The 27,916-nt window shown below is 42.2% G+C and overlaps 3 protein-coding genes across 3 annotated transcripts in view; all 3 read left to right on the top strand.

Annotated features, from left to right (window-relative positions):
* Positions 1-21,363, top strand: part of LOC118411746 (neuropeptide FF receptor 1-like) — a 37,696-nt gene extending 16,333 nt beyond the window's left edge. Inside the window, exons 2-5 of the mRNA XM_035814229.1 lie at positions 2,614-2,937; positions 6,229-6,328; positions 16,186-16,347; positions 20,814-21,363. Of these exons, the coding sequence (XP_035670122.1) occupies positions 2,625-2,937; positions 6,229-6,328; positions 16,186-16,347; positions 20,814-21,363 (1,125 nt within the window). The 5' untranslated portion in view covers positions 2,614-2,624. The remainder of the gene's footprint in view (positions 1-2,613; positions 2,938-6,228; positions 6,329-16,185; positions 16,348-20,813) is intronic.
* A 2,425-nt stretch (positions 21,364-23,788) lies between these two features.
* On the top strand, positions 23,789-26,038 carry LOC118411745 (leucine-rich repeat-containing protein 70-like). The gene is made up of 3 exons (XM_035814228.1): positions 23,789-23,830; positions 24,798-25,892; positions 26,026-26,038. The coding sequence occupies exons 2-3, from the start codon at positions 24,811-24,813 to the stop codon at positions 26,036-26,038; spliced, it is 1,095 nt and encodes a 364-aa protein (XP_035670121.1). The 5' UTR covers positions 23,789-23,830; positions 24,798-24,810.
* The window catches only part of LOC118412462 (leucine-rich repeat-containing protein 4-like), a 3,722-nt gene continuing 1,682 nt past the window's right edge, over positions 25,877-27,916 (top strand). Inside the window, exons 1-3 of the mRNA XM_035815336.1 lie at positions 25,877-26,428; positions 27,024-27,181; positions 27,412-27,604. Coding sequence (XP_035671229.1) covers positions 26,059-26,428; positions 27,024-27,181; positions 27,412-27,604 — 721 coding nt within the window. The 5' untranslated portion in view covers positions 25,877-26,058. The remainder of the gene's footprint in view (positions 26,429-27,023; positions 27,182-27,411; positions 27,605-27,916) is intronic.

Below are 27,916 nucleotides of genomic sequence, written 5' to 3'. Positions count from 1 at the left end.
TCCACGATCTTCGGGCGTATCTATGGAGGGTCGGCTATATTTAAGATCGACAGAGGGTTGCGCGTATTTTTCACCTGAAAACCATCCCTGCCACATATAGACCATACTGTGTACCTTGTACAATTGTTGTGCAATAAAGTTATTGTTATAAGCGAGGCTCGGGCGATTGCCGCAGAATCGTCGTCCGATCGATTTTTGCCAAATGTGACAGGGGTATAAGGGCGCGGTCACATAGGTCTTGCGATCGCGTCGGGCATTTCGAAGGACAAAAATGCACGTCTCCTGCAAAGTTCGACTGTCTTGGTACACAATATGCTGTTTTGGATCCATGTCTGTGGTTGGTTCTGTCATGGCTTGCTTGAAAATCCTATGGCATCAAAATCGACCGACGATCGCACGACTTATGTGACCGCGCCCTCAAACTGCTTCTAAATTCTCTGCAGAGATTGGTAGGAATATTGATTTGATGCTATACAATATGTTGAAAACAACGAGATTGACGTGTTCCATAATGCTAAAATATTACCCCGATATGTACAGTATCAGAAGGATTTGTTTCCAATCTATATGGCTTTAACACAATCATCGAAGCATTTGTACCAGTCACATGCTGTTTGTATATTATTTAAGTCACATTCTAATATCCCAAATACTCAAAGCTAGGCGCAGATGTTAAACATTACACATACATGCACCCTAAAGATGCCTAAGATATGCCTATTGAACATCAATTTGAAGGTACCCATTGAATTCACTGTACATAGCTGATGTTTCAATTCGGCCCATTCCATCTTCTATGGATAAATCACACGGGCGTGTAACAGCATTGTTGGTGAGTAAAAGAACATAATTTGTAGGTGACTAAAAAAAGATGAAATTCTGGTATAGATTAATTTTGTGTCTTAATTTCTTTTCTCATTTTACTGTAAGTGTTACTATTTTGTAATTTTGTGATTGTTAGTAGGCAGTAGTGAACTAATCTGAAGGCTGCAATGCATTGTTACAAAGAGATGTAGTGATGACGTGATTACGTAATGATGTGATGACGTGATTACGTAATGATTGTTGAAACCCTAGTTAGTAGGAATAGTTAGATGTTTTGTTGCTCTTTATGCACGTTATAAATTGGTGAAAGAAAAGCATCATATTGATCGCCATTGGGAAACCAATCTTAAGACACATTCAAATGGCCATTCATATGACTTCGATAGTAATTTCCACTATTTATCACAATATGTCACAATATTATCATTTTATCATAAAACTATATCCATGAACGTTCCCTTCAATCTAAGGTATATATGAATTGAGTATGATGTTCCCGTCATTGACATGTTACCCACCATCATTAAAATCGACGAGGACCTGAGATTTTCTACTAGGAAAACCCAATGATAATTTTTTTTATAAGTCCAGACCGAACCACATGCCAAATATAGCAATCCATCCATAGCTTTTAGAGTTATGCTGTTCGTCCAACCACAAGCAAACACATCTATCAAATAGATAGCAAAGATAACAAAATGCGTGCTGCTTAGCTACACTGGACACTTGATCACAGGCTGGGCCTGGAAGCTACTTTACAAATGGACTCGCTGTAAGCGGTCCTGTTGAAGTCAACAGATTTCAAAGATTTTTCAATCAAACATCGGGGGCTTTGTAAAATATCCGCTGGAGATCAGGTTACACAACCGAAGAGATGCTGCTATCTGTCAATAACCTTTCATCTGCTTCATCGAGGCATGATGGGCTACTAGCAAGACGAAGTAGATTGTTTGCCAACCTGATAAATCTAACAAATGTGTCTATGTTGTTTTACTTTATCTTAATGATATAAGTACAGAAATATAACTGTGACCGTACTCGTGCTTGGGGTTGAGAAAGAACGCTGTCAGTGTCATTGAAATCTTTATGGACACCACAGAAGTACAGTACCTTCCGCAAGGCCTTCTACACCACACCATCAATGACGTTCTAATATTTTATCATTCTTTATTATTCTATAGTACAGAGTGGGTACAACCGGTGGGATGCAGTATGATCATGCTATTTGAAAGCATGACCGCTTGTAGACCAGACCAACATAGTGTTGCCAGTAGTTACAGAGAGTGAACATGTCTGAATGAATTGTGAGCTTAATGATACCATTGTTCGAGTTGAGGAGGCGAATGACAAAAGAGTGAGTCAATTTCCTTCTACGGGCATTAAGAGTGTCTACCCCATTGGCACAAACATAAGGCTGGCACTCTCGTATTTTCCGTATGCAAAGAAGGCGTTATTATAAGCCGTTTGTTGTTTGCGAATAGTACCCAGAGTGTATTGTGTCCACAGCTAATGACGTCCATGATCCCACATACATACATACAAACAGGTGGATACAAAAGAGGTTGACAACAGGTACATGAATTTATCAACATGTTGATTTTAATGAATGACCCTCGAGATTCAGCCGGCGACGTTTCACTACCGTATATAGTGATGTTTGTTTCCAATGTATTTCCACAATGGTGTGTTATACTTATAGACTGCGCGCAGCATCTTCGTATCTAAACATGACGTATGAATGTGACGTATGTAACGTTACGTTATTCGTGTCTGACTGTTCATCATCAGCAGCTGCCACGATGGCGAACCTCCCATCCTGGATCAACTTCTACCCAGACAACAGCACCGCCACCAACTCCACCACCTCCGACTATGACGAACTCTTATCGCTGAAGTATAAGATCGGGGTTGTCATGATCGTGATCTGCGGTCTCTGCTACGTCGTCATCTGCCTGATGTGCATCGTGTTCAACGGCCTGTTGTGCTGGCTCATCTGGAAGACGCCGGAGGAACACAAGTCAACAGACTACTTCATCCTGAACCTGGCCATCAGCGACCTTCTGGTCGGCATCTTCTGCATCCCCTTCACTCTCATCAACCATATCTACACGGGTATGTATCGTGTCTAGGGGTGGGTACCGGTACAGAACATTCAAGTACAGGTACGGTCCAGGTCCAGAGGATCAAAGACAGGTACTGGTACAGAACATTCAGGTGCAGATACGGTCCAGGTCCAGAGGATCAGGTTTAGGTCCAAACCTGAACCTAGACCTAATTGTCTGTGAAAACCTGTGAATGGGCGATACACAAAACAATGGTAAATTTCTCTACTAAGTATTCTGTTGGGTGGAGTCGACTGGTGTTTAAAGCTCCTATATTCATGTAACTCCTTGCAGATGTCAGCCAACTCTCCTTTACTTCGCTAGTATTATTTTGCGTTGACCAGTAAGCGTGAGCGTCTGGAGACATAATCCGTTCATTTTCTAATCGGTCCAAGATCCGGTCCACTGATTTTTCAGGTCCAGTTTATCTGGACCGGTACAATAAGAAAAAAAAAATTTTGTACCGGTACCAACCCCAAATTATGTCTGTAATGTACATCACTGTTTTCTTTGCAAAGTCATGACCAAAGGCTATTTATTATTGCATGTACAGTCTGAAAGTAAAAGTAAAGTAATGGGGTACATACCAGTGTTCAACAACCAATGTTAGATCGATGGTGCTTCGACTGTTCCACAATATTCTTTAGTCTCCGTCATTGTCGAGATCCTTGTATCTAGCTTTGTCTGAGAAAACACGCGTACGTTAAAAAGCCCTGCATTGACGTTTTGAGAAGGCCAGGGCGTTAAAAGCCCTTTTCACGTAATCACAATGCGTTGAGTTGAAGGGCAGCACTTTTTCATTCAAACACTCAGAAGAGGACAAAATACACAGTAGTGCTCTCATGTTATCGGCACGAACGGCAACCTTTCTGCTAATGGAGCCCGATTACTTTGGCTTAGTGATGCTTTAGATAGTTCCCAGTGAATGGGTTTTCAACACAGTCTGGCTTGTCTCTCGGTACGTAGAAAGTGTGGCATCGCAAACTATAGTATTTAGACCATATGTATTATAATAATGATTGTGCTGAATATGCAATGTTTCTGCATCCTTACCTTTTTCTGTAATCTGAGTATGTGTAGTATTCTGTCTATGGGCGTCGGCATAGTACCTGTAGTAAGTGTTCTCAATTAATTAAGGGTTAATGACCCGCCCCGAGGTGTATATGGTGTCATAACGCCTGGTTCTTTGCTATAACCACCGAATGAAACCACCGAGTGAGCGAAGCGAACGAGGTGGTTTTATGAGGTGGTTTTATAGCAAAGGAGTGGTTTTATGAGGTGGTTTTATAGCAAAGGACCAGGCGTTATGACACCATGTACACCGAGGAACAGGCGGGTCATTAACGTTATTATCATATAGCCTACCCAAATTGCAAACTCCTGTATGACGCATATTTCCCTTGGTACTATACGTGTGAATTCCGTTGTCCAGTTTCTGAAAATTCACATTTGTTCTTTGGTACATACATTTGTAAGAAGATTACAGATTGCATTTTGAGACCAAGATTTCCACAGAAAATATTCGAAACACTGCAGTCTTTGGCTTTTTAGAACGACAATACTCATTAGTATTACCAATGTTAACAGAAGGAGCCATCCCCCTCTTTCAGTCTGTACCTATTCCCTCTGCTCTGGCATATGTTTCGCTCCTTTTGATTGGCTAATGCCTGCATATCCCTTACTTTCCTGTGTGTATTTCCCTTTCTGGTGCCGGTGTCGATGCAAATCGACAACGGTGCCGGTGTCGATTCATTCTGACCAATCAAAAGAAGCGAACACACTGGCCTGGCCGGAATCTATATGTTACTTCGTTATAACCAACGTGGAACGGGGCCTTCTGATTGGTCCACGGCGACTGGCTATATGATAATTAAGATTTCAACTTAATAGGTAAAGTATCTCCACACAGTCCAGCCTCTTTGTGCAATGTGGGAGAACTGAAGCTAACTCTTTAAGTTAAACTTTAACTGAAAATAATATTATCATTCATAGACCATTAATTTTTCTACTCATTTCTGTTTTGTATCAAACATTGCATGTCTCAGGTCCCATTTTCGTTCACCCTGCTGCATGGTGATACCTGACAAATGATTGTTCAGCTGAATATCGCTATATCAGACTTGATTCCATGGCAAAGGCCATAAATTTGCCGTTAACTTTGTTTTATAGAGACTGTGTTTCCGCTGGCTAATGGCCGTGAAGAACATCTGACCCGCCTTAGGAGCCGTGAGGAATGATACGCCAAGTAGTTTCGTCTTATAACCACTAAATCAAATCGTGAGCAGAATGTTCATACCAACGTATTACTTGTGCTTAAATTATAGATAAGTCTGAGTCTTGAACATTTTCTTCCATACCGTTATATGTTATTTCGTTTCCCAGGCATTCTCTAGACGGGGGGGGGGGGGGTGATGTGCTCTGATGAACAAAGTCTTCTTCGTTATACCTCTGTCACACTTGGCGAAAATCGATCGGACGACGATTCCGCGGCAATCGCCCGAGACTCGCTTATAATATTAACTTTATTGCACAGCAATCGTACAAGGTACAAAGTATGGCTTACATGTGACAGGGACGGTTTTCAAGTGAAAAATGCGCAACCGTCTGTCGATCTTAAATATGGCCGATCTTCCATCGATACGCCCGAAGATCGTGTATAATGTGACAGGGGTATTACACAACCTTCTTTTAATTCTTTCGTAGACGTTTCGGCGACTGTCACCTTCATCAGTACAAAATGAAACATACTGACGGTGCGATATGAACTATACAGGGTTGCTCTGATTTTATAATAAGCTCGTTCATTGTGCCGAGTACGCGTGCTATTGTCTCGATTTGCATAACTGTACAATGTTCAGACACGTTTTATTTATTTCTTAGGGATCTTCACCTTTGACATATTACCTAAAGGTTCTGTTGCTACTCATGCCTACTCGGTATGGTTCTTACATATTTAACATTAACCGGTTTTTTCTTACTGGAACGGTCCAGGAAAATGAACACATCAGTCGAGTACTCCACAAAACAGATTTCTTTGTAGCGAAATGTACCAATGTTTTGGGTACCTTCAATTCACAAGTTTTTATACTGAATCAGGTTCATGATCAGGTCCGGACCTGGACCTGATCCTCTGGACCTGAACCGGACCTGGACCTGAATTTTCTGTACCGGTACCCACCCCTATATCTAACACCATTGCCCTGTCATGCCAATGCGCGTCTTTCAGCATTAGTCAGTTCACTCCCAGAAATTTTCCGCATTTGATTTCGTGTGTCCTCCCTTTGTATTTTTCCCTTTATAGAAAACCAGCTTGGTGATGTGATGTGCAAGATGACTCCATTCATACAAGGAACTGCCGTCGGTTCTTCCGTCTTTACTCTGGCAGCCGTGGCCGTAGACAGGTAAGCCTATCATTCCAACCTCGCCCCCTCATTGGCTGAAGGATGACGCTCTGACGTCATAACGGTGCGAAGTCTCTTTCTGAAACAACTTGACAATGATGTTATTAATGGCGGGCGGGAGTCAGTCGGTCTGCACCGTGAATAATCACCTCCAACCTGTCAATGCGGATGTGTGCAACAAAGCCGTCCGCAGGACGTTAATGAGGATTAGGGGCAGCCGGTCGTTACTTCTTAATCAATCACTGCATTTCAGCTGCCTGTTAGCATGTCTGGCGACAATGTGAATACACGAAGGGTTCACATGATTGCTTCTGTATCGTAAGGCCTAGGAAAAGACAAGTTCACACATGTATATACATTCAAGCCCGTATGAGGTCCGTATAGAATCCTAAGCGTCTACCAGGCTCCACAGGTCGCTGAAAAAATAGGAGAAATTGGAGAAAATTATAGATACATAACATGCTATAGTGGAGTTAGCTGTTCGAAGAGTATGGTTTGTGTCCTAGCTAACTCTGCTGGCTTGTTATCTGGCTATATTTGTTCAATTTCTAATATTTTTCGAGCGACCTGTGGAGCCTGGTGGGGGCTAAGACTACTCCCATACTTCCATCATCATACGGAGCTCACACGGACTTAAATATGCACGCACGTGTGAATCCACCTAAAGAAAATGCCATATTTGTGGTTACTCGACTGGCCTTAGCGAAAACCTGTCCCTAGCTTATTCTGGCCAACCGCAAGCAAATAAAGTGGCATGAAATTTTCGATCTGAAATTTTAGTGATGAAAGTGTTATAAAATCATTTTCTGTTGAAATAGAAATCATGCTTCCACAACGAATATCTGTAAAATCAGAATATGATTTTAGAAATACCGGCGCTATGATGTACTTCGATTTCACATTGTTAGATGATATTTTCAAGGACGTTATATACCATTATTAACGACGTTATATAACGTCCTTGGTGTTTTTGGATCACGTTCGCCGACATCTACGATTCCTATCTAACGATGCTAATTTTTCAGGGACGTCATCGGAAACATGTCATTTTCCTCAGATCTTAGATATGCGCCGATTACATAGGCCGGTAGGTAATGTGTTCGACTTAGGTGGCTTTGGATGAAAAAAAAGCATGATTCGAGAAGCAGTATAAGTGGATGTTCGTGATGTTTTTAAAAGAAATGGCTTCCTGGTACATGTACGGTACTGCACAGGATGTGTGTATATTTGCTATTATCACAACTCATGAATCATGGTTGGGAATGTATAGTCGTGATAATAAGTAGGTGGGTAGGAGTTAAGAAAATTTAAATTATGAAGGTCAAGTTCGAAATCGGACCTTCTAGCGGGTTCCTATTGTTCTGAAGCAGAATTTCAAATTTTACCGGATGTGCTATTGTCGTGATTTTCGACTGGTGGACAGCTGTTGTTGACCACTATCTTTTAAAGCCCATTATATATTCCTGACAGCAAACTATAGAGATAAAAGATGTAAAGATGGCTAGGTTTCCACTTTCTTGAACTTTGGTTACAAAATGTAATTTACCAGCTCACTGGTCAACAAAGATGCCTTATTCCACTGTCTAGTCACGTTATCAGCTTTCTGTAGAAATCACCATCAAAAGTAGAGTTGTTCCATCTTCGGTGATGTAAAGACGGTCCAATAAGCTTATCAACATTCTCTACCCAAGCAAAATCTTCTGGCGTACTTTATAAGCGAAGGGCACACAACAGTAGAACACACTGAACATCAGCAATTAAAATTCACCGTGTTGGCGTATTGGAAAAGGCAATGACACACCTAAATATTACATTGTCATCACGATTACTTACATTTAACAGTAAATATAGCCTGAGAGGGTTTGACAATAGTTTGTAAATATACTTTCAAGAAAATATATTTCTTAACTCACGAGATTCAAACGGGAAGTATGCATGTTAAGTAAAGGACTTATGCACAGGAATACATGACATGGTAGAGTAGAAGAAGAAGAGGAACTTTCTTGCACTACATACAAGATACACTAAGGATACAATGTGTGGCAACTTGTACATGAAAAACGGTTTTAAAAATCAAATGAGTTGTTATTATCTAACAATTCTAAGGAATTAACCTAATTCATGAATGGTAATAGTATAAACAATCAAGCGGGACATATCATCTAGTCCTTTATAATTAGCTGCATGTTGTGAGGTTCGTTGTTTAGTGAATAATACGACATGTTTTCAAAGTTTGATCATTTGTCAGACCAGGCCTTTCCTGTCGGAAAATAGATTAGACACCATACTTGAACATAATTATCTTGTTGAGTCAACACTAACACAAAGGACAATTGCATGCTTATCGGCTAGCGAGTCGTTACCAGACTCTACAGTCGTTTTTACTTTTCGACTGCTGCCATAGCCATCTGCAGACGAATAAATGCATCCTTTGTACTGTACAAAACATGTGACTACGTGATCCAGACTACCAAGCAGCTTTCAACCAAACACAAAGGCGCCTTTTCCGTGGCGGCAAGGTATTGAGCTTCGTATATCAAAGATTTTCCGTTTACCCGTATATCAAAGAACCTCGCTGATATTCGGAACACAAAAGATGGCGACGACAAAGCCCCCTGACCGTTTTACATGGACGTTCTTCACATCTGTTTGTGACCTTTCTGTTGTAATGCTTGAAGGTTGAATTAATTCAAACATTTGCATTCAAACAGTCCCCTTTAATGTGCAGAGTGAAAGAAAGAGAAACGTGACTGTATAGAGCATGGATGTTGACAGTATGTATTCATCATACTGTTTTCATGGACCCACAAAGATACAAAGATACATTCATATCTGAGCCAGTTACCATTGAGTTTTGTTAAAGTTTATCAGCTGGTTTTGAGTTACCTTTGTTACTTGACATTCACGCGGTTTCTCTGAGCATTGCGACATGGCCTCTGAGTTGGGGTACCGTTTAATCGGGTCTACCGAAAGTGCGAAAAGGAACGAAAAGGAACGAAAAGGAACGAAAAGGAACGAAAAGGAACGAAAAGGAACGAAGTATGAAGCAAATTCAAATAAAATCGATGGTAATATTAGGAAAAGGTAAACTGTGATCGGCAAATGCATTTTGCGGCTTGTTCCACGAAATTCCTATAGCAATGGTTCAATGGAGGAATGAATATTGATGAGACCTATCTATGCATATCTATGTTCATGTACGTGTTAATGTGGTTATAACATTCCTTAGAATATCCATATTACATTTATATTATAAAATTTCACAAGAAGAAATGGATTATGTCGAGAACGATTGCGCATATTTTATCATAAAAAGCCATGCTATGTGGATATAGTTGTTAAAAAAATGCAATGATAGCAAAGTTACAAGTATATGTATTGCACAATTTGTAAGAACTTGACCTTAGAGAAATATAGGTCGCATGTTCGAACCCAGGGAAGTCGACGATCGGAAGTTCGAGCCCAGCATGTTGGGAATTATTTTTCCTTCCTTTTTTTTCACACTTTCATTAATATTAATACAACGCCTTAAATTTGTTTTGCAACCAGGACATCTAAACCCGGCATTGGGATTTTTTATCATCAGCGAGGGCCTGATGTCGGTCGCAAGAGGCAGAAATTTATATGTATTGAATATGACGGAAAATTGTTGACAGAAATTGTATTTACCAATATCCTTTGCACAAATTCCTCACGTTGGCACCTTTCTTCCCGCCAAAATGATGAATACTCATGGTACAACTTGATGAAATCTCTTTGGTACAATGTATATATGTCTCTCCTTTTACAGCTTTTCTTTCGTTGTGAACGAGCGAGAAGATATGTCTCCAGTCTCCAGAAAACCATGTTGTTGGCCCTGTTAAAAGGAGCTGTCATGCTCGTGGGGCAGCAGTTTATTAGCATATCTTTCCTGACCGGATTTCGCAGGTCATTTGCATGCGGCGCTCCCCTCTAGGGAGAATAAAAGCCACCCAAATACAACAACAACGTTACAATCTTGCCTCATCCTGAAAATGTATAATAATCGATATTCATCTACCACCCAATGAATTTTAGTCCTTACTTTCTTATCTCAGTTCCGTTTCTTTGTATTTCGCAGATCTTCAAAGAATAATTTAGCCACACAAAAACAACAGCCTGAAACAGCGCTGTAAAAATTTGATAATGTCAAATTCTCGGTAAAATAAAACACGTTTCATAGGCTTCTAACGCCCGCAGTACCGATTCCTTATATTCTCATTGATTTTATTTAAGTTTGCTTCATACTCCATTCCTTTTCGTTCCTTTTCGTTCCTTTTCGTTCCTTTTCGTTCCTTTTCGTTCCTTTTCGTTCCTTTTCGTTCCTTTTCGTTCCTTTTCGTTCCTTTTCGTTCCTTTTCGTTCCTTTTCGCACTTTCGGTACACCGGTTTAATCGGCGTGGTTTGAACCAATTATTTGCTTTTGAGTTATCCACATTGAATTAGCCAGCTGATGTGAATATCTCGGTCCTTGAATTCTGTTCAAAAAGTTGCTATTTCATTTCCTGACATTATCTTTTGCTCATTAGACTGTCTCTGGATTTTTGTGTCGTGTGTCAAAACACCAGGTGACCACAGTCAACTCTGTTTGATCCTCGAGACTCCATAACAACATACCAACAATCATCAACCCCTTCTTGAGAATTCTCGTTTGAAGTCTGAAACAAAACAAAACAAAAAACAGTTGGCCTTTGCAGTTCCAGAGCAAGCCGCTAGGGGCCCAAAGCTGAACCACTGATACGCTGTGTACCAAGAGGTATCTAGACAATAAAAATTCAAGGCCATAGCATGTCCACAAGATATCAAAACAAGTTCAGCTTAAGTGCCCAGGGAGGCATTATTAAATATTACCTCTTTCTCGACCCCTGCCAAAGTACCAAAATAAGAATCTATCAATAACTTTTCAAATATCTCATTGCTATGTTTGAAAAAACTGACATCGGCCATAACAATCAGGAATTTGCGAATACATTATAAGGTTTTAGTTTGATTTTCCAAATGATAGACCACATTTCAGCTGTTGGGCTATATATCATAACCATATCCCTGCAACATAAAATAGATGTAGAAAACTCTTCCTCGTACCAAGCCATGTAAAGCTGTGTGATAAACAAGATGGATTGCAGGATGTCGACGTAATTATCTTTAGTGCCCTGAGTAACCATGCCGCCATCATATCATCCTCCAAGTCTCGACAGAAGATTGGCGTCATAAGACGTAGATTTGAGGGGTGATAATGGAGAAGGCGTCAGACGGTGCGTCGGCGCTGCTCATCAGGCACAGCTGGTGGTGTATATTTGAGTAGGCAAAAAAACAGCATGTTCATGATTCTAGAGTTTGGAGATTTCGTACAGTATTTAGTTTATTGACGTCAAAAAGCAGTTACTCAAACAACTCGATATGATTTGGGGAAGACGGTCAGACGTCGTGTCGGCGGTATTCATCAGGCACAGCTGGTGGTGTATATTTGAGTAGGCAAAAATATACACATACGTACAAAATACATTTTTCATTTTATTCATTTTTTTTTTTTATTCTGTGTTCTTAAGCCAGGGTAGCCCAACTCAGTGTGACCACACTGCTTTACACTGGGGCCCTGGATAACACATAGTACTTGTCACATCAACACATTACATAACATACAAATATGTACAAAAAAGGTCGTTATCCATAATCATAATGCAGTCAGCCGGTCGTGTGGTCTGAGGTCAGCTCTCAGTTTCATCATACGCTTAAATGTTACAATGTTTGGAGCCGTATCTAGTTTTACCACATTTCTACTCCGCCAACCCAATACCAATCGAAAACTAAATACTTCTTTTACGCTTGTGAATGTAATATTTGCAGATATTTGGGTTGGCGGATAACACACATTGTGAAGGGAAAGTAATAAAACAACTTTAGCTTAGTCACATGCAGAGTGAATATTAGAATGAAAACCACAATTTTACCAGTCCTCAGTAGTTCCCATTCTCATATTTTCTGCTTTATTGGCCCTCTTTTCCGGACTGAAGTCATAACCAGCGATTCGCTTGAGTGGTCGCAAGCCAGCCTTAAATAATCCAAGTTTAATATAATAAATCCTGGTGTCACTTTGATAAATCACAATGCACCTGCCCATTGCTTTTTCAATTACAATATTATTTGGAATATTATTTCGCTCTGTACAACGCAGCAATATCTGTGCAAGATGCCGTCATGGGTTACTTAGTTTTGGTGCGTACGAGAGTTGTTTTTGAAAGACGTTAGAACTAGATAATCCACTTTGCACCGTACAATGGAGGGTTGTTCCGTTTTTTGTTGGCACTAACAGCTGCGGAAAAATCGTAGCACAGGCCACGGATCCAGTCAGACGTTTTACTGTGAGATAATCGCGGTACAGCGCCTCTGCCATCCAATGTGCTCAGCAGATTTTCAAAACAAAATACACAAACGCAGTTTCAATCCAATCGTGCCAGTGCTGCCATCGCTAGAACTACAATGCTTGCAATGCAAGGATGATTATTAGTTTTGAAAAATCCTAGAAGCAATTGGGACTGACAGATGGGTACTAAAGGTGACTACATGCTGACGGCGCCAGCTCGGTACATTTTGCTTCATCGTGTCGAGAATAAACGCAGATTCGTACCGAATTATATTCTCGGTTAAGTCAACTTGTTGCACTTGACAAGGTTGAAAAGTCAGATCACTAGCTAAACCGCTCAAAATAGCCATTTGAACTCAGGGCTTTGGTTTTTTTTACCTACTGTCGCTAATGGTGTATCTCACAGATATTTGTATTCGTCGTACGTGTTTGTCAATCGTTATTCCGTGTAAGGGACTGAAAACGTCTGCAAAGCAACGGGGCTCTACTTAATAGCATCAAAATGCTACTTCTTGCTCCTGACGCCATCTACTGTAAATCCTTTAAACTCCTTGCGTGTGCAACGTTTACTTCGCTGGATTCCCGCCTAAACTCTAGGATTAGCGCTTAAACCTATTCTTCGTGCAAGACTGCCAACTAACTCAGCCACGTGATAATCCCTAACCTTTACTGCTTCAGCCATTGTTAATATAGATGGGCTCTCACTGCCTCTTTTTGTATTAAAATCAAGAACATAACTTTCTGATTGCTTGTACGCAACTAATCTTTTCTTAATCGATGTTCCGGTGACCGTCTGAACCTTCTTCTAGGTAATTCTGACTAGTTCACATTGCACTGCAGCATAGGCGTCGCTGCTGAAAGATGCGATTTCAGACGAAAAACATTTACATACATACCTAGGACCAACTCCGATCGGGATCTCTCCTAGGAGAATCGGCGATTCTACTGGATCGTGATCTCTACTGTGACATATACATAGTGAATGATTGACTGATAGTTAATGTGGTGCTTACGTTTGGGAACGCACGTGTCAGTAACGAAGCCTATGCTGCAGTACAATGTGAACAAGTCAGAATTGCCCTGAGGAAGGTGACAAACGATCACCAAAACGCAAAGGAAGTGCGCTCTATGGCTGCAGACAGGAAAAGTCAAGAGATCATTCATGTCACTGAGTTGGTTGCTTGGCAGTCTTACACAGAGAATGGGTTATGCGCTTATCCTAGAGTTTAGATGGGAATCTAGCGGACTGAACGTCGAGTAAACATAAGTACAGAGACAAAGTGATTACACAACCATCTTACTTTGACACCATAAACATAAATGGAAATTTAAGCATGGATATGTACTATGTGCGGACCCAATAAGGGAACATAAAGCGCTGACAGTAAAGGCAACAGTAAAGGCAGAAGCACGGATAATGGTATCTCATTGAAATGCAGCACGTTGGCGTTGTCCCTACGCTTTTTTTGGCGCCATTGACGTCATCATCGCAGAGCGATGGACATCCAACATCATGACTTTTTGATTGGAATATCATTCAAAACGTACAAATAGGACTAAAAATATAACAGGACACACAAAGCGTAAAAAGATTTTTTCTATCGATGAAATTCCTTGGGCCAAAGTACCGCGGCTTCAGTAAAATACAGTACCTCTCATAGCAATAGCCATGACTGAAATATTTATGTTCCTGTTTTCCTCCTGAAATACGGTTTATTTTGTCTGCGTGCTCATGAATTTCAAACTAGCCGAGCATCTCTATAAACACGTCCATTGGGGTAATGTGAAGAATGTGAAATATCATACTATTCAATAATATTAATTACAAAAGTACCTTAAAATGACGAGTATGACAGTACATGATTTCTATGTATAACCAGAATATGCATAACGTGTTGTGAAACTACCATTTTAAACATTAACTTAAAACAATGTCAATGTGTTCTAAAATTGTCAGGCTGAATCTAGGAATTATTTGCGATCAAATATTGATGGTCTATTTTTTGTACAATGAATCATAAACTCATAAACTACAAAGTTATAGCATCTTAAAATGAAATAATGCCTAATCAGAATGATTGATTGTAGTTTTCTCAGATTTGTATGTATTCCTATTATGTAGCCGTGCTTTTTGTTGCATCAATATATCTTCATACAATCGTTTATTGTATTGCGTCCTTACTTTCTCTATGGTACGCTTATAGCAATGTGCTTTCTAGAGATATAACTTTGCGAATCTCTGCATAGGGTCTCTAGATATGCACGGAATAAATGGTAATGTGAGCTGTATATCAACATATCAACCTCTACATGGTCTCTACAAGGTGAACTTTATTTTTAAGGTATCAAAGTCTGATCATGAGTTCTTTGCTAGAAAACAACAATACATACAAAGAAGCTGTATATAATGTACATAGCTATAGGCCATGAGATGCCATCTCTTAGTTCAATTACATGTACATAGTGTTCCGCGTATGAGCCATGGTGCCCGAAAAACAATCAATAAATAAATGAAATATGATATATAATATTATTCTGATTTATTTTGACATTACTTTTAGCATACGCAGATAATTTCAGCAGGTTAGTGGCTGAATAACAAGATACCTTGTACACAACCAGGTTTTTGTTCAACCGATTATGTTGTTTCGTTGTCGTCTGTCACCCTCCTCAGAAATCTAACAAAAAATGTTAACAACCATTATCATTATTCCACTGGTGCCATAATTGTGCTATGTAAAAAAAATCGTTTTTGAAGCCTGCTTAAGATTGTATTGAAAACCGAAATATCTGCAGCGTATGTTATACGCCGGAATTAATGATGCTACATTGGTACAACCCTTTGAGTAACTTTGAATTCATTTATGCTACTCATGTGGTGGTATTATGACACCCGGTGGAATTATGGGTGTTGATGTTATTGAAAGGTACAGAAACTTTATTTGCAAGTTCGTGCCCGTAGACTAACTGCAAGTACGTGGCAGAACGGTAGGGGACATGCATGTAACAATGAACAACGATAAACATCATTGTACAAAACTCGTATACTAGTGTTGGCTATATCTAGATAGACTGGGTTTGACTTCTTTTTTTTTAAGCAGAGCCCCACTTTTTGTACAAATTGTGGGTTTTGTGATTTTAAGAGGAAAGTATGTTTCTCAGATTCGTCCGTAAATGTGGGAAAGCTGGAGAATGTAGTGCTCAATGTTGTACCTCGTAGGTTGCTCGAGAGAATCAGTCAGAGATATTCAGATGCTGCTAAGACGATCTAATCTTGAGTAGGTGTACAAAGATGATAGAGACATGTGCTCGATGCTCTGGTTCGTGGTGCGAAGAGGATGGGAGTTCGGTGTTCCGTTACATCAGTCCTTGGGACACTTAATATGCAGGTACATTGAAGTGGAGGGGTGTTATTCTGACGTGACTAACAATACCATGGGTATCACAACACTCAACACTCTTTTTTATACTTCAGATGCCGGATGCTGTTCAGCGCGCCAGGTAGCCACTTCACCGGGCGCCAGGTCGCCGTGACGGTCGGCACCATCTGGGTCGCCTCCACGGCCACCATGCTGCCCCAGGCGCTGTACCGGCACGAGACGGCCTTCTTCATCCCGCCGCTGGGCCGCAGCATCAGGTATATGGAAGAATATCTCACATCAATTCATGATAAATCCTTTACAATCGGCATTAAAAAACTCAGAATTAGTGCGCATTGCTTAGAAAAAAAAGGTCGTCACCGTAACACACCAGCCACTCAGAGACTGTCCCACATGCATGTAATGAAAATCTCGAAGGTGAATTCCACTTTGTAATGACCTGTCCTGTATACAGTAAAGGGAGGGGTGCGCTGTTAACGTTACAGAATATTAGAACTAAAACAAACTTTTCCCTATGTGGAACGCAGACCGATATCTTCCATGTACTGCTAGCATGTCCTACTCCAATATCCGCATACGTAGGTCAACATATTTGTACATTATTCCAAATGCGAGACCAGATCACCCGGACATAAATGTGCTGTAATCCTTATAATTATATTTCAGCCATACCATAGGTATGGTGAAATATATTGTATTCGTAATGTTTCTTTCTTTCTTTCTTTCTCCTGTCAAATCTTCAGAACACGGTATCTCCGTTGTTCCTCAACCGAATGACTTGAAATTTGGCACAAGGGTAGAGTGGGCCAATACCCTCGGACGTTTTTTTCATTTTTCCCATATCTGTCTCTAAAATGATTTTACTAAGGTTTTTGGGTCATCTTAAGACCAAAACTGTATATTTGGGCCCCCTGTACCCTGGTATTATAACCAAATGAGCTGAAATTTGGTGTAGATAGGCATTAGATAGTTGGTAAAATGATCCAAGTAAAAGTTTTGACATAAACTACTTTAAAATGATTAATTTTGGCACTTTTCTGATGGGAAATTTGTTTTCTTTTGGCCTCCTGACGTGACCTTCCGTGACCCCGCACGGAGCCCACACCTGTGCGCGAAGAGGGCGAAGGCTAATTAATATTCATAAGCGGGGCCTCACGATTCCGTATATACTGCAGTGTTCCCGCCAGAATTTTTTACAGCGTCGGCACACGGGGCCCGGGGTCCACCGAAGAACGCCGAAGGCCCCGGCCCGGCAGGGTCCAGGGGCAGAGCCCCGTTGGGGGAAACTCTTGCACTTTGGGCTATTCAGAAGGCTTATTGTATCAGTTTTTAGGGGCATTTCTGTGATGCGATGGTATATTTTCCCTGCGCTGTTAGCTCCGTACGTTTTTAGAAGGTTCCGTTTATCACAGAACTGCTGTTGTTTCAGAAATCTCACGGACTTATGCTTACAAACACGTAAATTGCTAACTTGCAACCAGCGCTTTACTATATACAGTAAATTTCAGCACTTTTCTGAGGGAAAATTGGTTTTCTTTCGGCCTTTTGCCGTGACGTCACCCCGCAGAGCCCCGCACGTGCAAGTTAAATGAAGTTAACGAGCCAGCCAATCAGCGAAAAGGAAGACGAAGTCTAATTAATATTCAATAGCGGGGCCTTCCAGCCCCGTGTATATAGAAACACGTGCATATCTTGACAACACAGCGGACGAATGTCACCTTACGCCCGGTTTTATATACATGTATATATAAAATAGTTTTTTTGCGAGGATTTGGAGTTAACGACAAGGTCATTTGGACGGTAGCAGAAGGTACGCGTTCCTTGAACATCAGAGTACATGTCTTTGTCGATGAATTTGCCAACATTCCGCGTAGCAATATCAATCATTTTCGGCAGATTTGACTTTGGCAGGGTAAGTTGAGACAATCGAGGAAATGTTACTTGGCGGAAATCGCGGGAAAATTGGCCAGTTTAGATTTGATAAGTAAGTTTAACAATGGCGAGAATGATTATTTCCTCATCAATATTTATCGTTAGAATGTTTTGAACTGTAAATCTAAACAATTGTGTTACCTGTGCAATGTTTATATGAATAAACATACATTTTGCCAGCACGATGTTGCAGCAACATGATAACTTTATGTCTGTATTATGCAACTTTTATTGTTGAAGGCGCGTAAGCAAATGAACAAGCATGACAAAAGAAATGTTATGATACTATTTATTCGGTAACATTCACTTTTATTCACGATTCTAATTTGCAATGCCTGCAAACTCCGATCGGAATCACCCGGACCTTGTACGATTTAAAATGCATTTAACGTGACTTTGGAATTTATGACGAATCCGACACGTTAGTTCAAGGAGCTTTTATCAGATAAAAGCTCCTTGGTTAGCTCAGATTCTTTTCTCAGTAGTCACGCTTCCTACTTTCATAGTTTAAAAACTATCGACAAAGGAAGCGTTAAAGAATGTTTTTCTCCTGGTGCAAACTGTAAACACACGTCACCCACCACTCGTCTCCGATGTGACGAAGCCATTCGCGCCATTTTTATTGGATTTTAGACGGACTCGACAGTCGAGCCGTCCACCGCGGCCTTGGCATCGTTTCCTCGCGATCGGTGTCAGCCATGACTGCACCGCTGCCCCTTGTCGTTGTCCCTCAACTTAGTTGTAGTAGAAGCAATAGTTTCCGCGTCGTCCACTTCTTGACAGGTCGACGCCTTCATGTCTTTGCCGCGCCAGCTTCAAAAGAAAGGTAAACAAATTTGACTGATGTTTTCTCCGTCCACCTTTATACCAGCGTTAAAACGGTAAATACTATTGTAACATCAATAGTTTTACAACGTTGTAGCGGTGTTTAACAGAGATAGAGTCAAAGGCGCGGCAGGAAAATATTACTGAGTGAATACTGAGCGAATTTGCAGCATGTGGAGCGCCGAAGCCTTCAACTTTTTTTTGCCTTGCCGGGCGCCGAACTCGGGCGCGAGGCGTCTCAAGCTTGTTGAGGCCCGGGAAATTTTGAAATCTTGACCCTCCGAAACGCCATTTCTGGCATTTTGACGAACAAATTTCACTGATAGTCCGAGCAAAAAAATTTTCCTAGGCCCTCCGCCCCGCTCAAATTTTTTTTCCTAGGCCCATACCCCCCCCCCCCCCCGACGACCACCCCCCCGCTAAATATCGACCAGTCCCTTAGTGCCCAGTCACTCAGTGTAAAATTAGCGTAGCGGATCCGCTGCAAGTATAAACTTCGACCCCTATATGTTGTTTTTGGTAAGTTTTTGTCGACACATCTTGGCTTCCGGGTATCGCTCAGAGGACGCAAACAGTGAAGCACCCCGGGCAGCTTGACCGATAATGTCATCGCTACGGGCTTTCGAAATTCATTAGGATATTGTGAGATTTTAGGTCCTACAATTTTCTTGCAAATCAGATATGTTAGACCAGATGGTACATTTTTACTTCCTGTATACTCAGGGGTGCCTAAGTAATCATACGATCCTTACGGAAAACATACGAACCTTAGGGAAAACATACGATCCTTACGGAAAACATACGATCCACTACTAAGAAACATACGATCCTTACGGAAATCATACGATCCACTACTAGGAAACATACGATCCTTACGGGAAACATACGATCCTTACTAATCTTTTGGACCAACGCACGGGTCACGTCACACAAGCGGCAGGTTCACTATGGCGGCCTCGGGATTGCTCATTATTCGTTACGATATCTTTGCGTACGGGCTTATCACATCCTGCTAAACACCAAAACCCCAACCTACAATAATGCTGGCTTCTTAGGCGGCATATAATAGTTCTCCAGAGTCAGCCATCTTGAATTTGGCGCTGATGTCACGTGGTCCAGCAAATTAGTAAGGATCGTATGTTTCTAGTAGTGGATCGTATGTTTTCTGTAAGGATCGTATGATTTCCGTAAGGATCGTATGTTTCTTAGTAGTGGATCGTATGTTTTCCGTAAGGATCGTATGTTTTCCGTAAGGATCGTATGATTACTTAGGCACCCCTGATACTGTATAGGTGTAGTTCCCGGGGAAAATTTTGTTTGGAAATACGGCGTCGTTGAAAATAGTCTCTTAACTATACGTTTCAATGGGGACGAGAAACTGGGGTGTGCCCCTAAATGTTCCATTTTCGAGCAGGGGTTATTTGAGACAGTTAAATGTTGTATGGGAAAAGCTATGGCTGAAATATGCTGTATTTGCTCCTAAGCAAATGTCGGCCTTTCTAGTGTTATTGATGAAATTTTGTTGCACTGTATCTGTATGTAGTTTCGTATCTGTATGTAGTGTAGTAGCCATTGCCATATGTTATATCCTGTACAGTTGTCGAGCAATTAAGTTCATTCATTCATTCCTTGTGGGGTGTCTGTGTGGCGCAACGGCTAGAGCGTTGGAGTCAGAATCAGAAGGTCACGCCATGCCCCTGCCCCCATGACGGTGGAGTGACGCCCACCGAGCCTCACGGCTAATCTGTCTAAAGGTGCCAAAAAACACCTACGGATTTGGTGCTGCCAGTGTGTTAACATCTGCACACTTGCCACTGAGACCCGTGAATTTTTTTTTATTCATTCCTTCACCCTCTGTAAATATATTTGTACATTATTCCAAATGCGAGACCAGATCACTCATACATAAATGTGCTGTAATCCTTATAATGTTATTGATGAAATTTTGTTGCATTCATTTATTCAGCCTCTGCGTGGAGGACTGGCCCCTCATCCAGCTCTACACGCTCCTGCTGTTCGTGATCTGCTACCTGGTGCCTCTCCTGGTCACGGGCGGTCTCTACATCACCATCTGCATCCACCTGTGGTACAAGAGGCCGCCGGGAGAGGACGACGCCGCCAGGCAGAAGACGCAGAAGATGAAGCAAGTCATCAAGATGCTGATCACCATCGTGGCCATGTTTGCCCTGTCGTGGCTGCCGCTGTACGCCTGTTGGATTCTGGAGGACTTCGGACGGCTGGCGTTCGGGGAAAGGGTGATCATGATGTCGTATGTGAACCCGATAGCACACTTGCTGGCGTTCTCCAACAGCTGCGTGAACCCGGTGGTGTTCGTGTATTTCCGGCCGCAGCTGCGCCGTGAGGGGTGCCAGGCGCTGTACGCGTGGTGCGTGTGCGGTACCAAACGTCATCCGGGGCCTGCACAACCGGCAGCACAGCGACAGGTGGCTATGCAGGCACTGCGCCAGGACGCCATGCGGCAGCATCGCAAACTGCAGCGCCTGCAGTACGTGTAACTGTAAGACTTGCAAGTTGTGCCCTAGGGCAGACATCAGAGTTGGGCCTCCCCATCGCCTGTCATCTGTGTGGCGCAACGGGTAGAGCGCTAGACTCGGAACCTAATAGGTCCTGGGTTCCATATTCGCCTTGTCCCGACCTTGTGCTTTTGGATAAGGCACTTTAATACCCACCACGACAGTGGAGTGACGCCCACCATCTGTCAACAAGTGTGCCCAAAACACACGCGACGCGCCAACACCTGCACATTTGTCGTAATTTTTTTACTGCCTGTCATAAGAGGTGCCCAAATCTGAATTTCAATTGCTTTACTTCGTCACAAGGGTCTATTTTAAAAACATACAGCAAAGAGAACAGTAGGTTGATCAGCTCAAACTACTAGAAAGGCTAAAGAAATATTACCTTTGACCCCAATTTTCTCATGGGCAGGACCAAACAACTGAATTTTTTATATCTCCTTTTGCAAACGTAACTGGAGAACTGAACAAATTCTGACCAAAATTGGGAAAGCTTAGACCCTACTTGTTCTTTCTAACCCAAAACGTTTCCAGATTGGGCCAAAATCTTTAGGGAAAACAAGGATTTTCAAGGATATAAGTCACAGTATGATCCATGTTGAGCCTTCCCCTACGATGAAAGTCAAGAATCCCCCCTCACAACCAAAAAAAAAAACGCCGGCGCTCCAAGAAACCGGCTGCATATCGGACGTCTTTTTGAGGGGTTTTTCAAGGATTTCATGAATGTCGCAAAATCATCCATGAAAGAAAATTGTTTATATTTCAGATAGAAGTCGCAACATTATGTTAAAACTTTATCTGTGTAGGTGGAACTCATTCTGGATAAAGTAAAACTTTGACTTCCATCATAAAACCGGACTGACCAAAATATTTGGTAAAACTGAAGTTTAACTTTATCCAGGTGTCGTAAAAGTTAAACATACAGAATCTAACACCACCCTGAGTCCGAACATGTTTGTACCATCTAGTGTATATTGTGTGACAATCATTAGATAAATGTGTTAAGGGACGTTTCTTGAGTAATTCCAGATAACATTTACCTAATTGGTTATGACTATAACGTTATGTCTTGTTTTCTATGTACATGTTACTTTTGCGAATGTTGATTACTGTTGGATACACTGTGTGGGCATTGTTTAGAAAAATGACTTAGTAATTTCGTTGTGACTACTCCGCCAGTAGACTAAATCGTTGTTCGTCTAAAGTTTTAAATATTTGTGGCTTCAGAAGGCCTTAAGACTCTGTGTCATTGTTGGCGTGCAGGTACTTTGTTAAATCAAACTTCGTCGTTGCAGATAGTTTACTTTATTTGTATCTTAGCATGAACGTTTATCTGCTGATGAATGAAAGAAGACTAAAATCCATCCGATAGTAACTAGCACTTCGAATGGACACAGAAATGGGGACGACATAGGTTACAACTTGTTGCTGCGGTCACCTGCCTCTGACATGTACGTATGCCCTGGCAACAGCCTGAGTGAACCATAGCTATTTCGTAAACTAGTCTAGGTTGGTGAAACCAGCTCATTTCTTCTTCTTTCCTACTCTCCATGCTGAGGTTGATGGGGGGAAATCATGACCTTTTCTCATATGCTGTTGTTTGTTTCTGTCGGCAAACCCCTCACAGAAAAAAATGGCGCTTAAGAAAATGTCACGATTTTGCCCATCGACCTTTGCTTCCAGAATACTTCTGTCCTACTGCGTAGTCCCTTAAAGAAGATATCATTGGCAGTTGCACACGGGTTAGTTACATAGAGAATAGTGACCGGTACAAAGAAGGATTCGTGAATAAAGGACGGACGCTAAGGGAAATGAACTGACTTTGTGTGTGAGACTCTGTGTGTGTGTTATCTATCATTAGTCAAAACAAAATTCAAAAGTTTTTTAGAGAACAGACACTGGTGCAATACGATGTCGAACTCATTATATTAGGTGTTTGGTGCCATCAGGTATGGTGCCAAAATAGGGTCGTCTTAAAGCCAGTTTCTTAACGTTTAAAAACTGCCCATGATTAATTATGTGTTTAGCATCTAATTATGTATTAATTATGTGTTTAGCATCTAAGGCAATGTAACGTTTAACGTCCTGTCAATAAAGCAAAACAAAACAGTGGCGACGGAAAACGTACGCCCTTTGGAAAATACTAAGTATACTAAGTACACTAGAGCCAGTTAATTTCTGTGAATTGCACGGAAACCCCAAATCCCCAGCCAGTGCGGTCCAGCGGGAGAACTTCGCATCATTGCACCACACGGATAATTGCACGTAACATCGGCAAATGAGGTGTGCAATTAAACGACTTCTATTGTAACGTTACTTACAACGCACACATCTAGACCACGTGCTCCCTGTAAGATTGGGGTCGCTTGTTGACCTCTCGGTATGCAAATATCTCAAAGTCCAGACTACAGACACTGTACTGCGCACCACCTTTCTACTGCTCCAAACTGTGAGTAACAATTGCGCTTCCTATCCTGACCTATGCATGTAAATGCTTGGGCAAATTGCAGTAGAATATGTAACTATATACTTTATAATATGACTAAGTAACGGTCTTGCACCGTAAGCTAGCTTCAGAAACTTGCCATTTCTAGTCCATGTACCCGCACAGAAGACATATCAATGCTCAAGACGGAATTCGTATAACTATAAATTACTTCCTTGATTCATGCATGTAGGAAGCGATGTTACCTCAGTTAGGTTAGCGTCAACGTTAAGGTGGGTACACACGTGCGTAACGTTATATATGCAAGTCCGTATGAGGTCCGTATGAATGTCTTACCCTCTACCAGGCTCCACAGGTCACTGGAAAAAAAGAAAAATGGACAAATATAGCCATAAATGTAGCCAAAATGCACCCTGCTTTACAAGTGGACAACGCTAACAAAGGGGTCCCAAACATAAGACCACCTGTAACTCCCCGTTCCACCTGATGGAGATCTCGCCGCGACCTCGATGCGACCGGAATCGAATTTGTATCAATACCTTGACTTCATATTTGAAATATCTTTCAATATGAAAAAATGTTACTGAAAAGATGACAGAACAAACAGAGCGTAAAAAGATATATTCGTATCTATGAAGTTCGCGGAGCGATCTGTCAAATTCTAGGTCGCAGCGCGGTTGCAAAGAGGTCGCTTCCCTAGTAACCTGGGGGTATCACAGAGGTAAGCAGACGATGTTAAAATATGTGTGTTGGTGGTGGCACAATGTAAATTCTAACATGCTATCTCTCTATGTCATTTCTAAAGAGAACACAACCTAGATGGTCTGACAATAGTTTAGTCTTACCTAGAGCTTCTCAGCTGAAATTCTGGAACGACTACTGTTATCTTATAGTATTTATTAACCGTATCCAAACATCACGCGTGCTTCGGGCACTGCAAAAGTAATGTTTATCATTTGCTTATGCACAGGAAGACATTCAAGATGGCGGGTCTCATAACAAAACAACTACTCGTTGTCATCATGGCGGCCTGTCTGCTAGAATGGTCCATCAGTGCCGACTGCCCGGAAGGCTGTTCTTGCGTTTCCTCTCCCCCCGCGGTCACTGTCACTTGTAACAACCCAAACCTCACGAGCGTCCCTAGCGGAGCTCCAAAGAACACTACCCTGTTCGTCATCAGGGGTACCAAGTTGTCCGCCCTAAAGGGCGGTGACTTGGAAGGACTGTCCCATCTCAACACGATCTACTTTGATGACAACCTAATCTCTACCGTCGACATTGGGTCGTTTGTGGGAGTCCCCGGTCTAAATTACATAGAAATGGTGCATAACGAAATAACCGCTTTACCACCGGGTGTTTTTGGAAGCCTGAAAAAACTGGACACCGTCGATTTGAGGTGGAACAGGATAAAGTCGATTCAAAAAGGTTGTTTCAAGGATCTGCCTTTGCTCACGGCTGTCTACTTACAGGGGAACGGGCTGGAGAATATTGAAGTAGGGGCATTTTCAAATATGAGCAAGTCTATTATGATCAGACTGGACGACAACAGTATCACTGAAATTCGGAAGGGGGCGTTTGTTGGGCCACAGGGAAAAAGTGCAAACCTGGCCCTTACAAAAAATGCCATATCCTACATTCATGAAGGGGCGTTTGCCGCCTTTGGAGATCTTGGTAGTCTCAGTTTGGCGAACAACAGCTTGAACTCGATAGAGGGCGCTTTTAGTGGGTTAAAGTCAGTGAGCACCCTCGACCTGAGCTACAACAAATTACAAGCATTGTCAGACACTGCTTTCTCCGAAATCACAGAAATGTCCACACTGAATCTGGAAGCGAACGAAATTAAAGTGATATCGGCCAAAACCTTCGCCAGCCTCGCCACTCTAACAGGCCTCAGCGTTCAAAACAACACACTCGCAAGTTTCGACGTTTCACTTCCGAGTACTCTAAGCACACTGCAGCTTCAAAATAACCTGCTCACTTCAGTTCCAAGTTTGCCTTCCGGTCTAACGTATTTGGATATTTCTTCAAACCCAATTGAATATTTAGAAGGCAAACAGTTTGCTAAGTTAGGCAACCTAAGGACCCTATGTCTCTCTAATATCAAATACTTCCGACAGAGGGGTACTGTCGACGCTGCAATCCTGCAGGGTTTGTCTCAGCTTGACACCCTTAAACTAGCTTCCAACAACCTGACCCAGGTGCCATCCTTAGCGTTACATCACGTCCCGCAAATGTCAGAAACGCTGGACCTTTCCGACAACCAGATCACTTCCCTTCATCCCGGAGACTTCACTAACCTGTCCGATTTGTATATTCTAGTCTTGAAGGGAAACAACATAACCTCCCTCTCCCCGGACGCCCTCAAACCTCTGAAGCATCTATTTTCCATTGATCTATCCCACAACCCGATCGTCTACCTCGGCCCCGATGCCTTCAAATGGCAAAGTCAGAGCATGTACGAGGTGATGCTGAAAGGTACCAAACTGCGGTTGATAGACGGAGAGGCCTTTAACTCGTCCACTGGAGTGAAGTCGCTGTGGTTTGAGAATAACGACATGCGGTACCTGCCGTGGAACGTCTTCGACCCACTGACGTACTATGGTGAGACACTGCTTGTCTTGTCGAAATTTTAAACGTAGACTAGCTTGTAATGTATGTAAGTTTGTAATGATCATGAATTATGTGAGCAAGTTCTTTATTTAGCTACATACAAATGCAAAGCTGTAAAAATGTGACGTTAGCCTTATAAGTGTTGATATACAATATAACGTTACACAATCATAAAAATCCCCTCATCGGGAAGTGGCCTCATCCACAGGTGACCCGCAGGAGGCCTTAACCTGGAGTCGAACCCGTGGCTCTGTTTTAAGTGACCTCTGACCCCTTTTCCGCAGGAGACCCACAGGAGGCCCTGAACCTGGAGTCGAACCCGTGGCGCTGTTTAAAGTGACCTTTGACCTGTTCCGCAGGTGACCCACAGGAGGCCCTGAACTTGGAGTCGAACCCCAGGCTCTGTTTAAAGTTACCCTTGACCTGTTCCGCAGGTGACCCACAGGAGGCCCTGAACCTGGAGTCAAACCCGTGGCTCTGTTTAAAGTGACCTCTGACCTGTTCCGCAGGTGACCCGCAGGAAGCCCTGAACCTTTAGTAGAACCCGTGGTTCTGTTTAAAGTGACCTCTGACTCTTTTCCCGCAGGAGACCCACAGGAGGCCCTGAACCTGGAGTCGAACCCGTGGCGCTGTGACTGCCAGATGTACGAGTACGCGCGATGGCAGCAGTCTCCACAGGGTCTCGTCGCTGGAGCACTGACGTGTCAGGACCCGCCCGAACTACGAAACAAGACTTTGCGCGAGGTAGGAAATAAAAGAAAGAATATAAAGGCATCAAACTGGTAAAGTATACATAAGATATGATGTTACAGATTTTATAAGGCATAATTTTTTAAACTTGTCACTTTGTGCGAGGTATGAAATTAAAGAAAACATTCAGGCGACAACTACAACTGTAATGCCTGTTTTTGTTTACATAAAAAAAAGCTAGTAGAAAGACATGATTCATATTTTCTCCCTTTTTGGGACTGCAGATACCGCTCGAACAGTTCAAGTGCAACTGTTCACATTTCTCCACGCCGAGCATCGACACGAGCGGAAGTGACGTCAACACCACATCCGGTCACAGCGCCGTCTTGAAGTGCAACGTCACGGCCTGTCCGGAAGCCGTGATTCTGTGGTCAACCCCGAGGGGAATAACACTCGCCGACAATTCACCACATCCCGGTACGCTAATTTGTGTGTTTCCTATGCCCTCGATTCCCCTCGCTAAAAAAAACCCCAATGCCCTCCGGGCGCTCACAGTGACACACACACACGCAAGCACAGCCACCCCCTCACACACACAAACAGACACACAAACACAAACACACCACACACACATGCACACTGTCACACACAGTGACGCGCGCGCGCGCACAAACGCACACATACACATACACACAAACACATATACAGACAGACACACACACAGAGTCACACACACTTATACACACACATACGCACACCATGCACACAGACACGTATACATACAGACAG

This window comes from Branchiostoma floridae, chromosome 3 (assembly GCF_000003815.2).
Source record: "Branchiostoma floridae strain S238N-H82 chromosome 3, Bfl_VNyyK, whole genome shotgun sequence".
NCBI classification, from domain to species: domain Eukaryota; kingdom Metazoa; phylum Chordata; class Leptocardii; order Amphioxiformes; family Branchiostomatidae; genus Branchiostoma; species Branchiostoma floridae.
Note: the sequence above shows the minus strand (reverse complement) of the source record. Positions and strands in the feature narration are given on the sequence as shown.